This window comes from Mauremys mutica, chromosome 2, assembly GCF_020497125.1.
Source record: "Mauremys mutica isolate MM-2020 ecotype Southern chromosome 2, ASM2049712v1, whole genome shotgun sequence".
NCBI classification, from domain to species: Eukaryota; Metazoa; Chordata; order Testudines; family Geoemydidae; genus Mauremys; species Mauremys mutica.
In genome coordinates, this window is record NC_059073.1 from 90,627,674 (window position 1) to 90,652,561 (window position 24,888).

General features: G+C 45.0%; 2 protein-coding genes across 4 annotated transcripts in view; both read left to right on the forward strand.

Moving 5' to 3' along the window:
• Positions 1 to 10,115: 10,115 nt before the first annotated feature.
• On the forward strand, positions 10,116 to 11,376 carry LOC123363188 (microtubule cross-linking factor 1-like). Its single transcript, XM_045004071.1, has one exon. It carries the CDS (start codon positions 10,333 to 10,335, stop codon positions 11,374 to 11,376), a length of 1,044 nt encoding a protein of 347 aa, XP_044860006.1. The 5' UTR covers positions 10,116 to 10,332.
• LOC123364713 (microtubule cross-linking factor 1-like) overlaps positions 11,215 to 24,888 on the forward strand; it is a 199,187-nt gene continuing 185,513 nt past the window's right edge. For 2 of the 3 annotated variants that reach the window (XM_045007044.1, XM_045007045.1), the window contains exon 1: positions 11,644 to 11,725. In XM_045007044.1, the coding sequence (XP_044862979.1) occupies positions 11,705 to 11,725 (21 nt within the window). In that variant the 5' untranslated portion in view covers positions 11,644 to 11,704. Of the gene's footprint in view, positions 11,302 to 11,643; positions 11,726 to 24,888 lie in introns of those variants that run through there. The other variant, XM_045007047.1, reaches the window with a different exon arrangement.

The window sequence follows — 24,888 nt, forward strand, 5'->3', positions numbered from 1 at the left end:
AAAAAGTTTTATCTAGGTGCTACCTTCCCGAGAGTTATGAATTTATGCTCATAACACCCAATTTTAAGAGGAGGAAACTGAGGCACAGATTTATGTGTATTTCCCAAGCTCACACAAAGTCTGTTGCACAGCTGGAAACCCATATTATTTCAGTCCCAGTGCAGAGCTTTACCCAAAAGATCATCCTTCCTCCCTCAAGAAGTAATAGGAGCAAGAGTATAGAGTCAGAATAGTTGATATAAAGTTAAAAAAACAACCTGGGATATATGACCCTCTAAATATATTGCTCCTCTTAGTCCCTTCCCCTCCTTTGTTGTCAGTGGGGGACACTATCCCACTTCAACAAATATCCTAAATAAACCCCAACAGCTGAACCATGGAGATCTGATTAGTTGTATGCTATTCCTTTTAAAAATATATCCATTTTGAGTACTGAATGATGCAAATGGTTGATTCAAACCAACCTCAGATCTGAATAGCTCCAAACTTTGGAGAAGTCTGGTTTAGGGTCCAAAATGTACATCTTGGACTAGTCTCCAGTTCTTGTTACAGAACTGTAACCATTCGGTGCCAAGTCTGACATATTTTCAGTGTATCCTACTCCTGATATGGTACTATACAGAACATTTTGTTGCTTTTTCAAAATATTTCTGTGTTGAACTTTTACTGTCTTTTTATGAATGACTCCATTGTTGGGCAACTCATTATAGATGCAGGAAAGACTGCATATAATGTTTGGGCCATTAGTACTTCTGCAGAACACAAACTGCTGTCTAATGAAAACTGCATGAAAAGCTAATAAAGCCAAGCAAAACTTGTGCCCTTTCCTCATGGAGACAAAGGTACCACGTTTGAATTCACAAATAGGTGCAAGGGGCTTAAATTCCTTGCTGGAATAGTGTGGACCGCTGTCCATCTATCACTGATGCTAACTTCCTGTGAATTAGATGTGTCTGTACTCAGATGGCCCCTATCACCTTAGTACTTGAACACCTCATAAACAATGAATTTGTCCTCCTCGTCGTCGCAGCATATGGAAGGCAAAGTTACTAACCTGTAATGCTGCTGCTTTGAAGACGATGTTGTACAGGATTCCCAATGTTGGGTCTCCACTTCCTAGTGTAAAACAGATTGGAACTCCCCAAGGTTTTAGATTTCTGGTACTGAGAGGCACTTACAACTTGGCACGAGCTCCCATGTTCCCATCTAACCACCTCAGCTCCTTCTAGAACTGTCCCAGTCAGTTTTAGAATGACTAAGGGTACGTCTACACTACGGGACTATTCCGAATTTGCATAAACCGGTTTTGTAAAACAGATTTTATAAAATCGATTGCGCGCGGCCACACTAAGCACATTAATTCGGTGGTGTGTGTCCGCGGTCCGAGGCTAGCGTCGGCTTCTGGAGCGTTGCACTGTGGGTAGCTATTCCCTAGCTATCCCATAGTTCCCGCAGCCTCCCCCGCCCCTTGGAACTTCCGGGTTGAGATCCCAGTGCCTGATGGGGCAAAAATCATTGTCGCGGGTGGTTCTGGGTAAATGTCGTTAGTCACTCCTTCCTCTGGGAAAGCAACGGCAGACAAGCATTTCGCGCCTTTTTCCCCTGGATTGCCCTGGCAGATGCCATAGCATGGCAATCATGGAGCCTGTTTTGCCTTTTGTGACTCTCGCCGTATGTGTACTAGATGCCGCTCACAGAGGCGATTCAGCAGCGCTACACAGAAGCATGCTTTTGCTTTTGCATGACAGCAGAGATGGTTACTAGCCATATTGCACCATCCAACCCTTCCATAAATTGGAATTAAGATGATCATGGCTACCAGTCCTTTTGTACCATTTGCTGCTGTCATAAGTGCCCCTGGCTGCTCTTAGCCAGGGGCGCAAAAGCCAAAATTGGGAATGACTCCCTGAGTCAATCCCTCCTTTTTGGTATCTAAAAATAGAATCAGTCCTGCCTAGAATATAGGCAAGTGTACTAGATAACCACTGTATCATAGAACCAGAGAGCACAGCTGCTCTGTGTCAGATCCTGCAGAAATTATGATCTGTATGCTATTCACAGAGGGTGCTCCTGTAACAACCCCACCTGTTGATTCCGTTCTTCCCCCAGCCTTTCTGGGCTACCATAGCATTGTCCCCCCACTTGTGTGATGAAGTAATAAAGAATGCAGGAATAAGACATGGTGATTTGTTAGTGAGAAATGAGTGGAAGGCAGCCTCCAGCTGCTATGATAGTCCAGACAGGACATTAAGCAGTGTGTAGGAGAGAAGCCCAGCATCCCTCTGCTAGTCCAGGGGCAACTGAATCTTTTCTTTACACATGAAGGGTGGGGGCTGATGGAGCTCAGCCCCCTGTTGCTATGATGACCATGGTTACCAGCCATATTGCACCATCCACCAGAAAAAATTAGGGCCAGGCACCCTTGATCAACCTGATGGATGCTAGTCAGCATGGTTACTGCCCCATGTGCCAATAGGCTGATGACCAGGTCGGTTACCAGTCCTTTTGTACCATCAGCCACCCATGGCAGGGGGGGAGTGAGGATGTTGGTGTTGATGGCTGCACCATCGTGTCTATCTGCAGCATTCAGTAAAGATAGGGTGACATGTAAAAGAGTCAGAGGATTGTTTTCCCTTTCACTTCTGGGGGTGGGTGGGGGGGGGGGTGAGTAGATTGCCAAGCTATGCCCTGACCCACCGCGGACACTGTGTTTGACCCTAGAAGCATTTGGAGCTCAGCCAAGAATGCAAATACTTTTCGGAGGCTGCAGGAACTGTGGGATAGCTTCAGTCCTCCAGTCCATGAGCGTCCATTTGATTCTTTGGCTTTCCGTTATGCTTGTCACGCTGCAGTGCGCTGAGTCCCTGCTATGGCGTCTGTCTGGAGATTTTTAAAAAAGGATTCTGAATTTCATCTTCTGTAACGGAGCGCTGATAGAACGGATTTGCCTGCCCTTACAGCGATCACATCCGCATGGTCCGTGCTGGAGCTCTTTTTTTATTTTGATTTCGGACTGCATCGCCACTCGTGCTGATCGGAGCTCCACGCTGGGCAAACAGGAAATATTCAAAAGTTCGCGGGGCTTTTCCTGTCTACCTGACCACTGCATCCGAGTTCAGATTGCGGTCCAGAGCGGTCACTGGTGCACTGTGGGATAGCTCCCGGAGGCCAATACCGTCGATCAGCGTCCACACTAACCCTAATCCGATATGTTAATACCGATACTAGCGTTACTCCTCTCGTTAGGGAGGAGTACAGAAACCGGTTTAAAGAGCCATTAAAATCGATATAAGGTGCCTCCTAGTGTGGACGGTTGTGGCGTTAAATCGGTTTTACGCTCCTAAAACCGGTTTAAACGCCTAGTGTAGACCAGGCTTAAGAAGCAAGAGCTCCCCTGAAAATGCCAACTGCACAAATCACAAGTGTGAAATCTCCAGAAGTCACTCTGTGAGAATCATCTCAAGGATGAGAATAATCCAGGCCTTGGCAGTAACACACCATTGTAGTACAGAACCCTAAACTCTGAGGGGAGGTGTGGGAGTGGGAACTGCATGTGAGGATACCATAAAAGAAGAAGAATTACATAAGCAACTTTCCTCAGCCCTGACAGAACAACAGATGCATTGAGGACTGTCACAGTCAGAATACTTGGAAGAAGCAATTGTTCTGGACTTTCACAGACAAACTAGGGATCAGCTGCCTCTCTAAACCCAGACTTAACTCAGCAGGAGGAAAAATATCCGCCCCTCCCTCCCAAAACTAAGGCTTTGAAGGAAGCAGCCACTAAAGCCTGAGACCAAAGGCTTAGCAGCAACTGCAAATGGATTAATTGGAACTCCTGAAGAGGGAGAGACCAAAGCTTCCTGAAGTATGACTGCATCCTAGAAGGAGCTGAAGCAGGAATGAAAAAAAATCCAGGGTGCAGTCTGTGGGGAGCTCCTTCCCAAATGTTGGTCAAAGAGGAACTGATTGAAAAGATTTTAGGGTGAGATGAGGCAATGATAGCAGGAACAAAACAACGAGGGAGATTCTGATATGTTTGCTGTCAAAAATAGCTCAAATTTAACCAGGGAGTTAATCATATTGAATGCTTGTTCTAAAACTTTTATTTGGACATATATTTTCTGCACCAGCAACTTTCTTCGGTCCAACTGCACACCAGCAATGGATAATTTATTATGATGTCCTAAGAATATTTTGTTCACTGAGAACTGACACTTATCCCTGTTGATTATCCAAACTAATAACAAAATCTACCTATACTTCTCTGCAGGTAGGATTTTAAACATATGTTCCATAGATCTGTGAAAAATTTCAGGTGCTGATTACCAGATTGTAATATCCAAAAAAACCCTTTCCAAACTGTATTCAATATCCATATCTTCGCACCCTCATTGTGAAGCTTCAGCTGCCAGACTCTGTGAAAAGTGTCTGTCTTCAGTAAGTAACAAGCATTAATCTTTCTCCTCATTTGAGCATCTAATAAATTAACTGTCTCTGTATGTGAGGATTCAGCTCCTTAGCATCTATGAATACATAAAGTGCACCATTTTTCTTTTTGACATGCCAGATTTAGCCCAGTCTGTGACTGTCACAGTGATTCTTAAATTGCATTCAGTCTCTCCATTTAAATGTAGCCAAAACTGCCAGTCAGTATTTGGGGTTGTGCACTTCCTCACATGCTGCTTACTATTGCAGAACTGAAGGCTTGAATGCATCTGTTGCAGTATAGATTTTTTTTTATTTTTTTATTTTATTTTGCATTGCACACTTACTGTGGCATTTTAAAAACTGTAACATTATTTTGCAGGGTAACAGAGTTACGAGATGACCAGTTCAGATTCAACACAGGCTAGTAGACCAATTATCTGTTTCTTGAATGAGCTGCATGGAATGTATTTTGTGTTGTCACTCTGGTTCCCAGTGAATACTATTTATTTGAAATTAGATGACAATTTTTTTGTGATTTTTTTTTTTTTAACACTAAGGCTTGATTGTGAACACTAGGGATTCAGCATTCAGATATCTGAGAACTGAACTGTTGGTTGGTTTTGACTGGTCATATGGCTTTTGTTCCCTTACTGAATGACTGTTGTTTGTTTGCATTATTGTAGCTCCCAGGAGTCCTAATCAAAGAGCGGGGCCTTTTTGTGATTGTCCTTGTACAAACAAGTAATAAGACACTCCCTGCCCCCGTGAAGTCATATCATCGGTATACCTCCTTTAATCCAGAGTAAGGCTTAAAGTCACTGGGCCTTTGAATCTCTCAGGAACAGGGAGCAGTTTAGGGAGAGATTGTACAAAAATTGGATTAGAGAATTTTAGAAAATGTTAAACTTTCCTTTCTGGGCTACACACACATTATTAGTATTATTTATTTAATTTTATATTATTTAGCACTCAGAGGTCTTTGTTGGGATTGGTAGTCTTTTGTGCTAGACAATACAATTGACCCTTGCCATGAAGAGTTTACAATCCAGGAAGAACAGCAACATATATAAGGGGGGGGGGTGATAGATTGTCTATCAATCTAATTTATCTATCTATACATCCACATCCATTTACTATTTTGTAAATATCAATGTTCCTCAACTAACTCTCAGCCTCGGTGGTTTCTTGTGTTATGGCAGAAGTGGATCCTTAGTAGAGATTTGAAATAGGAGAGGGTAGTAGCCTTGGTTTATATTACTATAAGATGTATTGGCCGGGGGCAGAGTTTACATTTAGTTTTGTCTCATCATATCCATACAAAATAACTGTAAACTTTTGTGCAAGGGCTCCTGCAAAGGGATTAGGGAACTTGCAGCCCTGTGGTATCAAACAATATCTAGTGTGAATGGTCAGGTGTAAAATTCACTTTCCATGATCACTTTTGTGAGTAAAACTGAAATCCTCAAGTGTCTGCATAAGCCAAGCACACAAAGGGTTCCAACACAGCTAAAACAAATTCATGGTTACATTTTTATGATTGTGTATTTGTATTAAAGTACCACCCAAAGGCCCCAGTCAGGATCAAGGCCCCATTATGCTAGATGCTGTACAAGCATATAGTAAGAAAGTCCCAATCCCAAAGAGTTTATAACCTAATTTAAGACAAAAGGAAACAAATGGAGGGGTTGGGGGGGAAAGAATGAGGGTGAACCTGATAGGAACACATACTTTCACAGATTTGCTATGTGCATTATTAGCAAGTTTCAAGTAAAAAAAATCGTTTGATATAAAAAACCCTCAGATATAGGATATCCATAATCCTTATGGGGCATCTACCTAGCCAACTACACATGGACAGATTTGTGTGGTATGCAACTAGCTCTAATATTAGGATCTTACTCTTATTCACACTAAGGGCCATTTACACCATGCTGGCAATGTAAAGCCTTAAAGTGGGCATTGCATACACAGCAGGGGAATCGGGGGATTAGGCCCTAATACTAGAGCTAGGCACACACCACAAAGATCTGCCAAATGTATTTAGCTAGGCAGGTGCTCAGTAAGGATTACTGATATTGTATTTCTTGTTTATTTATGTAATAGACACCCACATTAAGTCCTTTGCACTGCCAGAGCACTTTAAACAGGTCTTGGTGTAAATGAAAATTAGGCCTTTATTGTAATGTACGTTTTGCTGTCTCTTGCTTTGTTTCATTTATATATGCTTTCTGCTCCTTCCTTATTTTGTTTGAATAGTGATGTAAACAAATCTCGTTTTGCCACCCAGCTGATTTTCTGCTGCCTGTAAATAGAGGGGATAACTAGTCCAATTTTACCCTTCTGTGACAGATGTTACAAGGCAAGCTGCACCTCTGCTCCCTTTCTGAGTGTACCCTTCAGGTATCAGGCCTGATGTCTTTACCTCTCCTGGGGTGGAATTCTGCAAGTCTCACATTTTTAGAGTGGGCCCTGAGCTATAGTACTGTATTCTGGCACCTGCAGTTCTTCTCTTCAGGAGTCTGTGACAGTAGTGAATATAGTGACAAAACAGCCTTCTGAAACCAAAGTATTGTTTATTTCCACAGTAGAAACTAAGCATTACCTGGAAAGGGATTTGAAAACAATAGTCTAGATATGTCTGTCTTACCTAAAGGTTTACCAGCCCCTAATGGTAACCTAGACTGGCCTAACTTCTTCAGAGACCCCAACAAGTTCTTTTCCTGTCTTGGGTTTCTCTTAACCATAAGAGTTTGCAGAGAAGTGGCTTATCTTGAGCCATTCTTTTTCCTTCATGCTTGTTTTACCTTACATCACCCTATTACACTAAACCAATATATTCATACAGTAAACAGTGCAATAACTAGGTCAACATATAGTATTCTTCAATTAGTGCAGAGCAGCTCCACTTCTGTCATGAGACAATTAAAAACAGAGGAAGTGGAGAGATATGGAGCTCCATTCTGTGCTTAAAAAATAACAAAAAGCTGAGTGGTGATGGCAACGTATAAGAGCAAAGGAAACCCTCTGAGTTATGGGCAGATGCATCACTAGCAGCAGTTTTCATGATAATTAACTTTACTTAGGGTGAGAGAGAACAATGCTATCTACATAACACTAAAATGTTAGAAAAAGAGAACAGGTGCATTGTGTACATGTACAACTCAAGTCATCCAACTGGTAAGTAATTATGTTAACAAGAAAACAACAGTACAGCTGCCTGTTAGAAAAGATTGATATATGTAATGATATGTTACAAAGGCTACTGCAGTAAAGTACTGCTATAAACTGCTCTGCTAAATAGAGGTCAAGCAGAGTCACTTCATGTTGCTCCTGCTGACACATGACTATCCTGTGTGATTAGTAATCATTGAATACTGATTTTATGTGCTAGAATAGAAGGGCTGGCTTAAATCTAAAAACATGTTTTTGGTTTTTTTTAAATATGTTGTGTGAATTGTAATGCTTGCAAAAGAAGCTGGCCTGATGTCTCTAGAGACCAATCTTCTCTTTTTGTCACACTGCTCAAAGATGCCTCCTAGGATGACTTAGAAGAAGTGCCTATAGACGTAAAAGCAGTTCATTTTTCTATAGCTGAACCTCCAGTGGTGATCCCAACTGAGGAAACTGTAAGCAGAAAGAGAAGCTAAAGTTCTCAAGTAAAAAATAATTATCTACCTCATATTAAGGATCTGATCTAATGCCCATTGAAATCATTTAAAATACTCCCATTCACTTCAGTAGGTATTGGACCTGGCCCTACCAGCAGAAGAGAGAAATTCACCCATGGACTTTCCATGATTTCCTCAGACCTTTAAATCAGGCCTTCTCCAAAGTGCAGCCCCTTAGAGAGTCTTCAGGCCCTTTTTTAGATCTGAGCAAAAGCAACAACACAACCGAGCCAGAAACAAAGCACAAATTGCTTTGGCTGCAGATAACCTCCAGTGGAATGATAACAGTTTCAGACTGTCACTAAGCAAGCTCTCTATTCTAGAACTTAGCCACCCAAACATATATAAGATACCTTTGTGGGGATTTACTGCAGTGATGCCTGCAAATGGTTGCAGAGACCGGTTTTATTATATACAGCATGGTTCTGTTTTATATAGTCTTTCATAATCACACGCTTTACAAAATAATGCAATGTATAGGCACAGGCAACTGTTATATACTCAGCAATAACTCATACATACCCTTGGCCATAAAAACCTCTTCTACTGAAAGAGTAAACTTTCCTCAGGATATGAGTTATTGCAATTTTTTAATAAATAGAAGTGCCAAGTCATTAAAGCCATAAATCATCCCAGTTTCTTGAATCTCTCATCCACAGAATGGTACCTATACTGCAACACCTTCTCTACTGCACTGCAGCAGCAGATATAGATATAAATCTAAATTCTAGCATGGCACTTGAACTCAGAGGCAGGCGCTATCCATTGGTCACTTGGTTAGTGTACATTGACTGCAAGGGAGGAGTGGTTATCTGGCTTTCTTACATTCAGCAATGCTTGGTGGCTTCCACCTTTCGCAGTAACACATTGTATTTCTAATAATATAGAGTGGGAGTTTCAACAGTGCCAAAGAATGTTAGGCACTCACCTTCCAGTGACTTGAGAGCTGGGCCACTAACTTTCATAGGCACTTTTGAAAGCGCCTTCTATTCAGAGCTTTACACACAAATGAATTAAGCCTCACAACACCTTTGAGATAAGTATTTATTATCCTCTTTTGACAGATGAGGACACTGAGCCACAGTCAGTCAGCAGAAGAGGCAAGTGCTGTGCTTTAACCACTAGATTGGTGGTCCCCTTCTGTGCTTTAATCCCTCCTTCCTTTCATTTACTATGTAGATGCCTTTCAAATTTAACTACTACAGTTTTATACCAATGTATCCAGCAGGCATCAGAGGGACTGTTCCATGCCTTTTTGATTTCAGCACATAGCCAGCTACTTGCTTATCCTCTGGATAACTAGACTTGCTTGGGGGTTAGTGTGTCTTCAGCAAAGATATAATGCAGGTGGCAGATTAGTGTTGTTTTGTTGTGGCAAACCTATGGGGAAAGATTCTTTGCAAAGCAGTGAACGCTACAAAAAAGTATTTAACCTGAAATAGTACATAGCCAATGGCTCAAGAATTACATTCCCTCAAATCTGGGTTTATTATAAGTAGTAACTGGTCCAGGAACCCTTATAAAAAGGCATACAGGGAGCTCTAGGAAAAAGTGGCTTTCACAGAGCAGTTTGGCTCGGTGACAGAGGGGGGAGGATCATGCGCACAGACCGGGAAGCGTCAGGACTGGAGAGACAGACAGCAGCGTTTGCAGTTTCCCTATTTCAGCAGGAGGAGGAAGGACCCGGAGAAGATTGGAGGGTGCAGGCGAGAGACAAGGAGGGGATGGGAATGAGATGGGGGTCGCCGTTGGAGTCTGATGAATGATGGTTTGTAAGCGAAGGGAAAAGAAGGGAAGGAACCTGGAAAATAGTCATTTGCATCGGACCAACGGAAAAGCGAGTCGATTTTTCGGGCTGCAAAATAACTTGAGCTGCATCAAGCTGAGCCAGAGAGAGGGGAGAGCGGCAGGGGAAGGAGGAGGAGGCTGCCACTAAGGGATTTGCCTTCATTTTACTGAAACAAGCCAGTGCTTAAGAGACAGACGAGGGTGGGGGCTGAGGAGGGGCAAGCGCGCGGGTGGGGGCGGGGGGTCTAAAGAAGAAAAGTGAGGCTGGTGGTTGGGGAGAAGCAGAAGTGATGAGAAAACAAACGGGGAGGCTGGGGGAGGCTGCTCGTGCTGCCGCGCTCTGCCGGGAGGCTCGCTGCCGCTATTCCTGTGGGTGGACAGGATTAAAGAGCCTCAAGTGCCCGACACCCCCAGGGCTGCGGCTGCTTCTTCCTCTGCCTGGACCATGGAGACTTTAAATGGCACCAGCCCAAGTGATACCCTCAAGCAGCAGCAGCAGCAGGGCCACCACCACCCCCACGCTGAGAAGAAGAGACTGAACCGAGCCCCTTCCCCCGCCAGACCCTTCCTCAAGGATCTCCACGGCCGGGCATCGTCTGCCAAGCCCCCGCCGGTGCCGCCCAAATCCCCCAGCCTGTCGGGCAAGCCGCAGCAGCCGGGCGCCCCGCCTCAATCCGCCGGGCTCCTGGCCACCCAGAGCCGCCTCTCCAGGCGCAGCGGCTCCCAGGGCGCAAAGGCAGGGGCAGCAGCCGGGACGGGCGGCCGAGCGGGCAGCGCCAAAGCCGCCCTGTGGAGCAAGAAGGCGGCCCGAGCCCAGGAGCAAGGGGGCGGCAAGGCCGGGGCCAGGCAGGCCGGGGGGGAGCCGGGCCACCCGCCCGGCAAAGGCAGGAAGGGGAAGAGAGGCGCCCCCCCGCAGCAGGGGGGCTCTCTGGCCTCGGCCGCCGGGCCCGGGCTGGGCAGCGGCCATGCGGCCGGGGCGGCTCCGGCCAGGCTCAGCCACACGGACAGCAGCTCCGACCTGTCCGACTGCCCCTCCGAGCCGCTCTCCGATGAGCAGCGACCGGCCCAGGCCGCCAGCAGCGACGCCGAGTCCGGCACCGGCTCCAGCGACCGGGAGCAGCCGCCTGCCCCGGGCCGAGCGGGCACCCCGGTGCCTGGGGGCAGCCCCGCGCTGGGCGCCCCGCCGTGCCCGGAGAGCCCCGCCGGCCAGAGGGCGGCGCAGCCAGCTCCGCCCTGCAGCCCGCAGCCCGCCTCGCCCGCCCCCGGGGGAGAAGAGCCGAGCTGGGGCCGAGCCGCGGAGAACATGCGGCTGGGCAGCAAAGCGCCCGCCCCCTGCCAGCCGCCGGCGGCGGAGGAGGAGGAGGAGCTGCTGCGGGAGATCGAGGAGCTGCGCTCGGAAAATGACTATCTCAAGGTAAACAGCGCCGAGGGGCGGGGCCAGCGGGTGGGCGCATCCCCCCGGCGCAGGGAGGCGGGACCTGGGGGCTGAGCACGTGCGGGGGTGGCTGGGTGGGGCTGGAGCTGGGGTGCCTGGCGGGGGTGGGGATGTGCGTGCACCGGGGGTAGGTAGCAATTGCTGGGTTCTTTCGCTCTCCAGGTAAATGGGGTGGGGGGTTGTGCTCGTGGTGTAGCGGGATCATGCTGGGGGATGCGTGGCTGGGCGAAGGGCTGTGTTCATTGAGTATGGATGTGCCTCAGCTGCTGGGCACTTCCCCGCCAACTATTTGACAGTGCAGTAAAACTGGCACTTAGGGCTATCCAGTGGCTCTAACGGTTGTGATCTTTGGTCTCCAGTAGAAGGCATTGTAGTAGGCTGGATGAAACTTTTGGAAGAAGAGGTGGGGGTTGACGGCTCTGTTTTGATTCTTAAAAAATATAGTCTTCCATAAAAGGTCTGCTGTACTGGGATATCTGCTGAAAGGAATCTGGTACATTTCTCCAAGCCAGCGTGCTGCAATAGAAACAATAAGGGTTGGATTCTCTAATTAAAATGCTGTAATTGTGTCAGTCTAAATTCAGAAGCTGTTATTCTGAAACCCAACTAAAGTGAGCATCTCTTGGGAGTAAATCACCCACCAAAATCAGTGTTCCAATTTTACATGTTATATTCACCAAAGCTGTGTAAAAGAAATATGGACACAGTATAAGTACATGACCATTTGACCTTTGGACAGCAGTGTGAAGATCTCCCAGGAAGTCGTGCCAGGGCAAAGCTAAAAAGGGCAGATAAGGAACTAATGCGTGTGATCCTGCTTCTCTATAAAAGCCTGATTTGTGAAGTCTCTGAATACATATAAATCCAGTGCAGTGTGCACTGTAAGGCTATTATGGTTAGCTGGTGTGTGATATTTCAACAATCCCTAAACTTTCTTTCTATCCAAAACATTATGCCTTCTCTGTTGAATACACACAAAATATCTTCCACAGTTTAGCTTTTCTTAACCTTTTTTTTTTTCACTTGAAATGGAAACAATGACTTAGTGTTATACTGTCCATTGTTATTTATTATAGCAAACCCAAGTCATTAATTAGGAAGTGCTAACAGGTTCTGGCTGAGATCAAGATCAACAACTACAGGAATATTTGCACTATTATCCTAGTGTAAAAATATACTTTTCTGTATTAATTCTGCCCCCTCTCACTTATGTATTAATTCTACCCCCTTTAATTGGGAATGCTACTGGCTAAACGGATCTGCTGGAACCTTTAACTGGGACATGTACATATGTATGATCTTTTGGTATGGCAAGGAGATTACATTCATAAAGATCTATAAATAAAATAAACTGGGTAACCACACATACTGTACACTGCTTCTGGTGGATACAATCTTTGTTCTCTGGTTTTGCAAAAGCCTCATCCTGCAGGCTTTACTCAAACAAAACTCCCATTGAAGCCAGTAGGAGTTTTATCTGAGTAAGGACTGCACCAGAACAGGGCCCAAAGAACACGTGATTTGGGTAACCCTGAAGGAGAGAAGGATAATACATTGGTAGAAAGAGGGACAGGGACTATGAAACTCTAGTGATTTGAGTAAGGACAAACCTACACTTAAAACGCCGCATTGGTAGAAATGCACTGATGCAGTTGTAGTGCTGCTGCTGTAGTGCTTTAATGAAGACACTCTATGCCGACAGGAGAGCTATGTCAATGGGAGAAGCCCTCCCGCCAACATAGTACTGTCTACATGGGGGGTTAGGTCGGTATAACGACATCGCTCAGAGGTATGGATTTTTCGCATTACTGAGTGACATAGTTATACTGATATAGGTCTGTAGTGTAGACTAGATCTAAGAGATAGAAAACAATTTTCATCATAGCAAAGAATTAACAACAAGGTGCCTCAACGTTCTGTAGGTCCAGTGTTGCGCATGATTTGGAAAGAGGAGAGAGCAGGGACATAGGAAAGCTTGCAGTTGATACATATTTGTTTAGGTTACTCAGGTCCAAAGAGGATTGGGAGGAACTCCAGAGGAATTTAACCGAGCTAGGGAGAATGGGTAACACAAAGACAATGAAGTTCAATATTGAAATGTATATTGGAGAGGAAAAATGAGATACTCATACCACTTACTGGGTTCTAAATTAACTATGTTAACTCGGGAAAGACATCTGAGCATCATGGTAGACAACTCAATGAAAACCTCTGCCCTACATGCAGCTGAAAAAGCAAACAAAATGTTACATTGTTTAGGAATAACATGGAAAATATAATGGTGCACCTGCATCTGGAATACTGTGTGCAGTACTGGTCACCCATCTCAAAAAGAATATTGCAGAATTGGGGTTGAGGCAAGAGCAAAGAGACAAATGATTAGGGGCATGGAAAAACTCTCCTATGAAGAGAGGTGGAACAGTGTGGGATTCTTTATTTTAGAAAGGCGGTAAAGGGGCATGATCAAAATATATAAATAATGAATAGTATAGAGAACAAATGTTGGATTTCTGGGCTCCTTGTCTCATAACATAAGAATTGGGAGTGGGGATATTCAATTAAATTGAAAGGTGGAAAATTCAGAACCAATAAAAGGAAATACTTTTTCATGTAACAAGTAATTAACCCGGGAATTCATTTTCACGGGATGTCTTTGAAGCCAAAATCCTAGCAATAAAAAAAAGGGAATTGGACAATTATATGGATAACAAGGATATCCAAAGTTAATACTAAGAAATTTTGGAAAATATATTAAACTTCATGCTTCAGAGTTTAAGACAATCTGTAACTATTAAGGATAAGGAGGAGATTTAATGTGAGAGGGCAGATTATCACACAACTGCTTACTGTAAAGTTTTTTGCACCTTCCTCTGAAGCATCTGATGCTGGCCATTGTCAGAGACAGGAGACTGGATGAGCTGGACTATAGATCTGATCTAGTGAGGCAATTCCTATGTTAAAGAAATCAGTTCAACATCATTTCAAACTACTTCCTCTGTGTTATAGTTCTAGTCTTGTGTCCTTCATTTTGAATTATCATCTGCAGCAGTTGGGGCCCTATAGCTGTGTACTCAGCTTGTCTTGAACATTGAGTTTATTAATGTGTATTCATAAAAACATTTTCCTATTCTAAAAATCAGAACCACAACATTGTACATGTGGTGAGTTAGGAGTTTGTTTTTAATCATTTTTATCTATCTATCTTAAAATTCTACTTTCCTTTCTGATAAGGAGGCTAGCTTTTTTTTTTTTTTTTTGCTTTAATTGAAGGTGGTTTAAAGAATAATGGGTAAACTGTCAGTCATAGGTGGACAAATGATGAGATAAATCCCAAAAGATACCATTATTTTGTTGAGCATGTTCATTTGCTGAATTCTCTTGTGTGTAGTCCAGAAGGCAAGGACAGCCATCACTATCCACTCACCCGTTTCCCTCCTACCAGCTGGGACATAGCAGTTGGTGCAAATAATTTGAAGGAACGTTTTGGGTGCTAATCAGATATGCAGTATATTTTCTTACAAAAAAGTTTCAGATCATGGTACTGTTTCAGTCAAATTTCTTATAGTGCTAAATATTAATAGAAATTAAAAAGAATTGAATCAACAAACAGAATTATTTACTTCTATTTATATTTTTAAAATGCCGTCGTCTTTTTTCCCTCCAGTATGCTATGCACAAGCCTTTGCTGAATAAGGTGTTGGTCCTGCAAAGAGGAAAGCACGTGCTTAACTGGACACACTGTGGGGCAGATCTTCAGTTTAGCTATGCCAGTTTACACCAGCTGAGGATCTGGCCCCAAGAGTGCCCTCCTACGGCATGTAAAGTTAAGCCTGTGAGTAAATCTTTGCAGGATGAAGATCTAGCTGCATAATCTCACTGCTGTAACCCCCATCTTTTACCTTTTTCCCCATCCTTTGAACTGTTTCTAAAAGTTCTTCAGGTCGTCTTTATTGTATTCTTAGAGTTTGTCTACATGGCGGGCTTATGTGCTTAAGAAGTACGTGATTTCTAAAACGTGCTAACATGTCGCTCATTAATTGGTGCATGTAGATCCTGCTGTTATGCACTAAAAGTTCCCTGAGTGCAAATTAACATACTGCTGTTTCAAACAGCACTGTGTTAAAGCACACTAGGGACCCTTTAGTGCGCACCAGTGAGGTCTACATGGACTAATTAATGCGCAACGTATTAGTGCACTTTAGAAATCACCCCCCTCACCCTCCAGGAGAGTACCTTACTTCTCCATGTAGACAAGCCCTAAGTTATCTATCACACTTCTGGGTATTATAAACCAATAAATAATAATAATTAGAAAAATTGTGTAGAATACCAGTTTTTAAAATGACCAATGCAAAAACACACAAAACCAGGAACCTTATATTTCATTATTTCTTCAATGTGTTAGCCTTCACATAAGCACTTCAAGATGTGCAAACTGAAAGATAAAAAGGAGGATTTTTGTTTTGTATTTTTAATAAAGTTAGATCTCAAGCAAATCGATTCCTCTGAAATCAGACTAGTTTATTTTACCAACAGGCCTTAGGACCCGGTTTAAAATCCGTAGTATAGCAGGACATCGCCATCCAGTTCTTATATTGTGATGGCATTTCATAATTGACTCATTTTCATGTGTTTTAGCAAGCCTCTTTGCCTAGGTAGTTTTATTTAATCTATACAGAAAGAATGGAACCTTCCAATAGCTTATATAAGGTATCATGTTATTTTCTGAGGCAAAGTTGTCACATCCACTGTGAAATATCGTGACTGCTGAGACAGTGAAACCACAAAGCATTTAGGCAGAAGGAGAATAAAAGCTAAGAGAACAAATTTTAATAAATGGAAGCCCTAGAAGAAGCTAAGCTTTACATGTATCTAAATGTTTTTAAATCAACCTTGTTTAGAATATTAAAGTGATATATATGTAAATTATTACTACTTTTCAGGTTTACTTTGCAGACTGCAGTCTGTGGAAAAGGAAAAATGATATACTAGTCCTGGGGGGGAGAGGGAACTCACTAAGGGCTTGATCTGGTGCTCACTGAAATCAGTGGTGCAAGATTGGACCTTAAAGGGTTTTCTCTTGCTCCCTTTTGCAGCAGTCAGAGTTTTGCCACTGGCTTAGTGGCTCCAGAATCAGGGCCCAAATTTTAGTAGTTCAAAATTCCCTTGCTTTCACTTCACATCAAATTAATTCAAATCAAATGAATTAAGGAAATGCTTATTTTAAGTAAAGAAATGTATTGTGAATGGTGATAATGTTAAATAATGGATTTTGCTATTCAAAAATAAAGGTGGACCCTTTTATATTTACGTATCTTGATAAGAGATGCTGCTTTACAAATCCTCCCATCTTAAGTACTTTGCATGTTTAATGAACAGTGTATGCAAAAAGGTCCTAAGCAAAACTTGAGCACTTATTACAATCATTAAAGTGCAACTAGTGCTTTCTCACATATACACTATTGGGTAGTTTTCACTATGTATCAAGTAGCATAACTTGAAAATGCCTACACTGTAGGCAAGCACAAACTGTTCTCACAAACAGCATATCCCCTAAAATAGCACTTACATTCTTAGATGAATGTCTTGCTTTGTCTTTCTTACTGTTTCTTAGCAGTGACTTATGCTATATATCATTGGAAAAGGGGATATTCCTGGGTGGGAATATTAATTTTTGTTTAAAATTACAATATGTATGGCATGGTTATGCTATGCTTCACAACTTTCAGCTTCTTTTACATTGTAGCCCTTCTCAAGTCAATGCTTCTGGATCATGTGTTTGAAAACGACATACAAAGGTGTTTGGATCAATATACGTCACATGGACTATATGGTAGTTTCATTCAATGACCTACCGTAACTTGGTGTGTGTCGTAGGATCTCTATATTGATGTGACTAATTTTTTCATTTAGCAAGGGTTACAGGGGTTAGTAAAGCAAAAGTTATTGTGGTCTTTCTTTGACATGCCCCTTTCCACACCTAATATGCATTAGTCATGTGGAAGAATAGAGGTAATAACCCTAGGCATCAAAATAATGTGAATCATTTCAGACACAAGGTCAGTCAGCTGTTAGAATGAAATGTCAGTTTGGTAAACAATGGCAGTAGGTCCATGTGCCTTGTTAGCCACAGCTGTGGCTCTGCTGAAAACATTTAATTGTCCAGGGGGCAGCAGAGTGGATTATTTGTATAATGTGATAGACAATAGTTTCCGTCTGTAGGCTTGAGTAGATTATAGTAACATTGCACTAGCCAGATGACTACTCCAACTGTTCAAATGGTAGCAGCTAAGGAAATGTCCTGAAACAGTAATAGCTTTGATTATTTGAATAAAATGCATAAGCTCACAAATGCTTAATTCTGCTTTCTGTTTTCCACTGTGGAAAAGCAAAACTTACCTAAAATCACAGGTATTAATCATGTTAGAATTGTCAGAATTCTAAAATTGTTTTGTGCAACCAACCTACTGTATGATAATGTAACACTACTTGCTCACAACTGATATCAACATTTGAGGATCAGTTTAGGAATTTTAAGCTGGTTTGACAGTTTGATAGCTGAATAATAATTTGAGGCATGCAGGGAACTTGCAGTTGATTGGGACATTTTGAAAAAGGCAAAAATACTATTGTTTGATTAAATCAAAAACAATCTTCTTGGGGCATATTCATCTTTAGTGTAACTCTGCTGAAGTCATTGGAGTTACACCAAGGAGGAATTTGATCCTGATTGTAACGTGGTAACCTACATAATGTTTGCAGTGTTGTAGCTGCTTTGGTCCCAGGCTCAGAAAGACAAGGTAGGTGGGGTAATATCTTTTATTGGAGCAACTTCTGTTGGTGGAAGTTGGGACAGATTTCTAAGCAGAAGGGGTAATGTGTGGAGGTGGTCCCTTGAAATAAATTGGGAATTGAGGGTTAGATTGTTATGCATAAAGGGCCTGAAGTGTGCAGTTAAGGGTAGCAGGCAATGTGATGTGTTACAAATTGTTGTAATGAGCCATAATTCCAGTGTCCCTGTTAAGTCCATGGTTTTTAGGTGTCAAGCCGAGTTATGAATTTAAGTTCCCAGGCCTGCCTTTTGAAGGTGAACAGGTTTCCTCTGAAGACAAGTATTGAAAGATCAGATATAGTGTGATCACTCTGTGAAAAAGTAATCGCCCAGGTGATAAGGTGTTTTTGTCTTTTATCATTTTCCTGTGTGAGTTCATTCAAGAGCATAGTGATTACTTGTGTAGCTCAAAAGCATGTACCTTCCATCAACAGAAGTTGGTCCAGTTAAAGATTACCTCAACTACCTTGTCTCAATCTACATAATGACATTATGAGATATTTAAAATATGAAAATGGAAATGACATAAAATTGCAACTCATGAATCTTTTTAAAAAATTGACATTTATCAGGGGCTACCTAGAACTTGTGCAGTCACTAGAACCTCGGCAGTTACTGCTATCTTTTTTCACTGATTTAATATATAACCTCCTAATTCCAGAGCAAATATTGTCATACATTATAAGCATAAATTGTGTTCTATTTTGTTGGATATTTAAAAAGTTGCTTGTATGTTTTTCAATGTGTGTAATTAGTAGGGCTGTCGATTTAATCGCAGTTAACTCATGCGATTAACTCAAAAAGATAATCATGATTAAAAAATAATTGTGATTAATCGCAGTTTTAATTAGACTGTGAAACAATAGAATACCAATTGAAATTTATTAAATATTTTTGGATGTATTTCTACATTTTCAAATATACTGATTTCAATTACAACACAGAATACAAAGTGTACAGTGTTCACGTTATATTATTATATTAGATAACAAATATTTGCACTGTAAAATGATAAACAAAAGAAATAGTAGTTTTCAATTCACCTCATACAAGTACTGTAGTGCAATCTCTTTATTGTGAACGTGCAATTTACAAATGTAGATTTTTTGTTTGTTATGTAACTGCACTCAAAACCAAAACAATGTAAAACTTTAGAGCCTACAAGTCCACTCAATTCTACTTCTTATTGAGCCAATCGCTAAGACAAACAAGTTGTTTACATTTACGGGAGATAATGCTGCCTGCTTCTTATTTATAATGTCACCTGAAAGTGAGAAAAGGTGTTTGCATGGTACTTTTGTAGCCAGCATTGCAAGGTACTTATGTGTCAGATATGCTAAACCAGTGGTCTCCAACCTTTTTAAGCACAAGTTCACTTTCTGAATTTAAGTGCAACCCTGGATCTACCCTGCCCCTTCCCTGAGGCCCCACCCCTTCCCCGAGACCCCACCCCACTCACTCCATCCCCCCACCCGTTGCTCACTCTCCCCCACCCTCACTCAGTTTCAGCAGGCTGGGGCAGGGGGTTGGAGTGGGGGTGTGGGCTCTGGGCTGAGGGCAAGAGGTTCGGGGTGTGAAAGGGGGCTCTGGGTGAGCTTGGGGCAGGGGGTTGGGGTGCAGCAGGGGGTGAAGGGTGCAGCCTCTGGGAAGGAGTTTGGGTACATGAGGAGGCTCTGGGATGGGGCAGGGGGTTGGGGTGCAGGAGAGGGTGCGGGCCCTGGGAGGGAGTTTGGGTGCAGGAGGGGGTTCAGGGCAGGGGCAGGGGGTTGTGGCGCAGGCTTTCACCAAGAGGTGCTTACTCTCGGCGGCGGCACAGCAAGGCTAAGGCAGGCTCCCTGCCTGTCCCGGCCCCACACTGCTTCCGGAAGCTGCTGGCACGTCCCTGCGACCCTGGGAGAGAGGGGGTCACGTGGCTCCGTGTGCTGACCCTCCCTGCAGGCACCATCCCCGGAGCTCCCATTGGCCGCAGTTCCCTGTTCCTGGCCAGTGGAGCTGCAGGGGTAGTGCCTACAGGCAGAAGCAGAGCACGGAGACTCCCTCCCTCACCATAGGCGGCAGGTTTGTATAATTTTTGGTGGGGCCCAAAATGGTGGTGCCCCCCGCTCCCGCCCTGTAAGCCGATATAAAATGAAGCTACAACGCGTCAGCGCCACAAGATTACAAGGGTCAATTAAAAGTGGAAAGTCAGAAGCAGCACTTGCCTACTTCAATATACAGTATTATATTTTGTTGTACCTGTTGTGATGAAGTGGGAATGTTCTTAATATTTTCTCTGAATACTGTGTGGGTGCCTCAGTTTCCCCTGCAAGATGCCAACTGAAGGTGTTGGGGACAAAGAGATCAGGTGGCCTCCTTGTCCGGAAGAGACACAGAGGCCAGAGGAGGGAGTGTCAGTTTGGAGCTGGCTGGGGAAATGGGGAGAGACTCAGAACTTGGTTCTGGGCTCCCCACCCCGCAAGATGGACCTGACCGAGGGGTTCTGTTTTCTGTACCAACAAGCTCTGTTTAAACTGTGTTCCCATCATCTAATAAACCTTCTGTTTTACAATCTGGCTGAGAGTCACATCTGACTGCCGAGTTGGGGTGCAGGGACCTCTGGCTGCCCCAGGACCCCGCCTGGGCGGACTCACTGCGGAAAGTGCATGGTGTGGAACGGCATGCTGAATGCTCTGAGGTCAGACCCAGGAAGGTGTAAGCTTCTTGCCCTGGAGACAGTCTGCTCAGAGAGGAGGCTCCCCCAGAGTCCTGACTGGCTTTGAAGGAGTGGTTCCAGAGCATCCCAGCATCTCCTTCCACCCCATGCACTTCTCAGAAGTCCACACAGGCACTAACACTCCCTCCTCTGGCCTTTGTCAAGAAGGCTAACATCATTGTGGGCTGTATAAGTAGGGGCATTGCCAGCAGATCGAGGGACATGATCATTCTCCTCTATTCAACATTGGTGAGGCCTCATCTAGAGTACTACGTGCAGTTTTGGGCCCCACATTGCAAGAAGGATGTGGAAAAATTGGAAAATCCAGTGGAGGGCAACAAAAATGATTAGGGGGCTGGAGCACATGACTTCTGAGGAGAGGCTGAGGGAACTGGGATGGTTTAGTCTGCAGAAGAGAAGAATAAGGGAGGATTTGATAGCTGCTTTCAACTACCTGATAGGGGGTTACAAAGAGGATGGATCTAGACTGTTCTCAGTGGTAGCAGAGGACAGAACAAGGAGTAATGATCTCAAGTTGCAGTGCGGGAGGTTTAGGTTGGATATTAAGAGAAACTTTTTCACTAGGAGGGTGGTGAAACACTGGAATGGGTTACCTAGGGAGGTGGTGGAATCTCCTTCCTTAGAGGTTTTTAAGGCCCGGCTTGACAAAGCCCTGGCTGGGATGATTTAGTTGGGAATTGGTCCTGCTTTGAGAATGAGGTTGGACCTTATGACCTCCTGAGGCCCCTTCCAACCCTGATATTCTATGATACTCTAAACTGACCACCAAATTTAAGTTGCATGTTTTTCCGGTCAGGTGAGGACTCTGGGGCAGGGCTGGGGATAAGGAACTTGGGGTGCAGACAGGCTGCCCCAGGGCTAGGGCCAAAGAGGACTCCCCTCCACCCTCCCTGGCAGCAGCAAGCTCCAGGGGAGGGACCCCCTCCTCTCCCCCGCAGTTCACTGCACATGCTCCTAGGGTCCCTCTCAGGTCCAGAAAGCCCACTCGGTTCCCCTATGGTGGGTACCGAGCGGGGAGGTTGCCATCCCGTATGGCCTCCCCTGCTGCCACCCCTCACCATAGTCTCACTGGGGATGGGGCTGCCCCTTGCCCAGCATGGTGCAGGAGTGGGGACTGCAGGGTGGTAGCTGGCAAGGGGCACAGTATCACAAAATTCACCTAAGCCCCAGCTGCACAGGTCTAGGAAGCTCCCCTCCCCAGTGGTGTAGCCAGGTTCTAACATCAGGGGGAGCAAACATATCCAATTACTAAAAAAGATGCCAGCCAACATATCCAATTACTAATCAGGTAGTTCTATAACAGGCTGCCCTGACCCCATCACCCCCTGAAGCACAAGGTAGGGGTAGGCACCACCATGTTGTGCAACAAACACTTGACAAAATTACTGGACTTAGTGACGGACAATGCAGGCAGGTGGGTATTATGTCATTCAATCATTCAACCCATAAAATTGCACACATTTTGCCTCAGTGAAATTAAATATCCAGAGAATTACTGGGCCTGTGATGATGATGATGACCAGGGCTTGCTCACCTGTGGCTCCCCCTCCCTGTGCTGTGGAGGCACAGCCAGGCAGGTCTGCATCTGCAGGCAGGCACCCTGCCTCAGGTGCAGCTCCCATGGGCCCTGCTAGCTACTAGACTGGGAGCCTCCCGGCCAATGGAATGGGCTGGGCTGGGGGGAGGAAGGCAAAGGGGGAGATTGTAGGGAGCGTTGGAGGAGGGGAGGCAGTGGGGAAGGGGAGTGGGCTGGCACAAAGGGGAGGGCTCTTTGGAGAGGAGTGACAGGGGCACAGGGGTCATTGGGAGTCTCTCGAGGGGGCAGAGGATTGTGTGGGTCTCTGTGGGGCAGGGGGCTGTGATGGGCGGAGCCAGCTGCAACCTGGGTCTGCTCTGCGGGGGGTGTTGCTATAGTCCCCTCAGGAAGCCCCCCCCCCATCCTGTGTATTTTATACCAGCCCCGGGGTGCCCATTGCTGCTCCTTTCCCCACCCACGACTCCATCTGTCTGTCCCCACATCTCCCCCGGCTGTGTCCGTCTGTCTGTCCCACAACCCCCTGGCTGTGTCCTTGTGTCGGTCTGTCCCACAACCCCCTGGCTGTGTCCTTGTGTCGGTCTGTCCCACAACCCCCTGGCTGTGTCCTTGTGTCGGTCTGTCCCACAACCCCCTGGCTGTGTCTGTTTGTCCCCACCAACCCCCCCCCCCCCCGGCTCTGTGTGTGTGTCTGGCTGCCCCCACAGCTCACAGGCTCTGTCTGTCTGTCTGTCTGGTCCCCCCCCCTCCCCCGTGTGTGTCTGTCCCACAACCCCCTGGCTGTGTGTGTTTGTCCCCACCAACCCCCCCTCCCCGGCTGTGTGTGTGTGTCTGGCTGCCCACAGCTCACCGTCTGTGTCTGTCTGCTGCTCACAATGGCTGCCCAGGGCTCAGCCGCTGCCTGTGGCTCGCTCCCCCTCCCTGCTGTGGAGGCGCGGCCAGGCAGCTCCGGCACCGCCCCCGGCAGCTCCCATTGGCTGGGGTTCAGTCCAGTCGCTCCTGAGGCCCCTCCCGGGAGCTGCCGCTGCCGCTGCGGTGAGTGAGAGCGCCGGGTGTTGCAACGCGGGGACCCCCAGCACAGGGCCTGGGGCCCAAACATTGGTGGGGCTGAGCCCAGCTCCTGGATTATTGGTGGGGCCTGGGCCCCACGGGCCCATATAACTCGCCGCCCCTGTCCCTCACCACGCAGGGACATGCTGGCTGCTTCCTGGAGCGGCGGCGGGGGGTTAAGGCAGGAAGGGAGTCTGCCTTTAGCCCTGCTGTACTGCCAGATTGTTAGCAGACAGAGATTGCAATTGACTGGCAGGGGCTCCACAACTGTCTATCGGTTGGTGACCACTGTGCTAACATTTGTATGCCCCTTCATTCTTCGGCTACCATTCCAGAGGACATGCTTCCATGCTGATGACGCTTGTTAAAAAATAATGTATTAACTCAATTTGTGACTGAACTCCTTGGCAGAGAATTGTATGTCTCCTGCTCTGTTTTACTCGCGTTCTGCCATATATTTAATGTTATAGCAATCTTGGATGATGATCCAGCATGTTATTTGTCTTAAGAACATTTTCACAGCAGATTTGACAAAATGCAAAGAAGGTACAAATGTGAGATTTCTAAAGATAGCTACAGCACTTGACCCAAGGTTTAAGAATCTGAAGTGCCTTCCAAAATCTGAGAGGGATGAGGTGTGGAGCATGCTTTCAGAAGTCTTAAAAGTCCAATGCAGACACTACAGAATCCGAGCCACCAAAAAAGAAAATCAACCTTCTGTTGGCGGCATCTGACTCAGATGATGAAAATGAACATGCATCGGTCCGCACTGCTTTGAATCATTATCAAGCAGTACTTGTTATCAGGATGGACACATGTTCTCTGGAATGGTGGTTGAAGCATGACAGGTGACCTTGCAGATAAGAAGCGGGCAGCATTATCTCCTGCAAAAGTAAACAAACTGCCTTATGTAGACCTAACTGTGTTGTGTAGACCAGGCCATAGTTTCACAGAAGGAAACCTCTGAGGGTATGTCTATGTTGCAAAGAAAAACACAAGGCACCACGTCTCAGAGCCCAGGTCAATTGACTTAGGCTTGTGAGGTTTGGGCTGTGGGCCAAAAATAGCAGTGTAGACTTTCCTCCCTAAGCTGAAATCTGCGCTCTGAGACTCTCGCCCCTCACCAAGTTTCAGGGTCTGGGCTCTAGCCCGAGTGGGAATGTCTGCATTGCTATTTTTAGCTCTGCAGCTTGAGCCCCATGAGCCTGAGTTAATTGACCTGGACTCTGAGACTATGCCATGGGTTTTTTTTTTGCAGTGTAGACATACCCAAAGATTGCAAAGTATGGAAAACTTGCAGAGTTTTCACTGAGGCACTTTGGGCCTGGTAAACTATTATCCTCTAGGAACAGAATAATAAATGTGTGAATGATCAGATACTCACAAGTAGATAATCAAAGTGTAAGAAAGAGTAAATTAAGTTCTTGTCTTATAAAG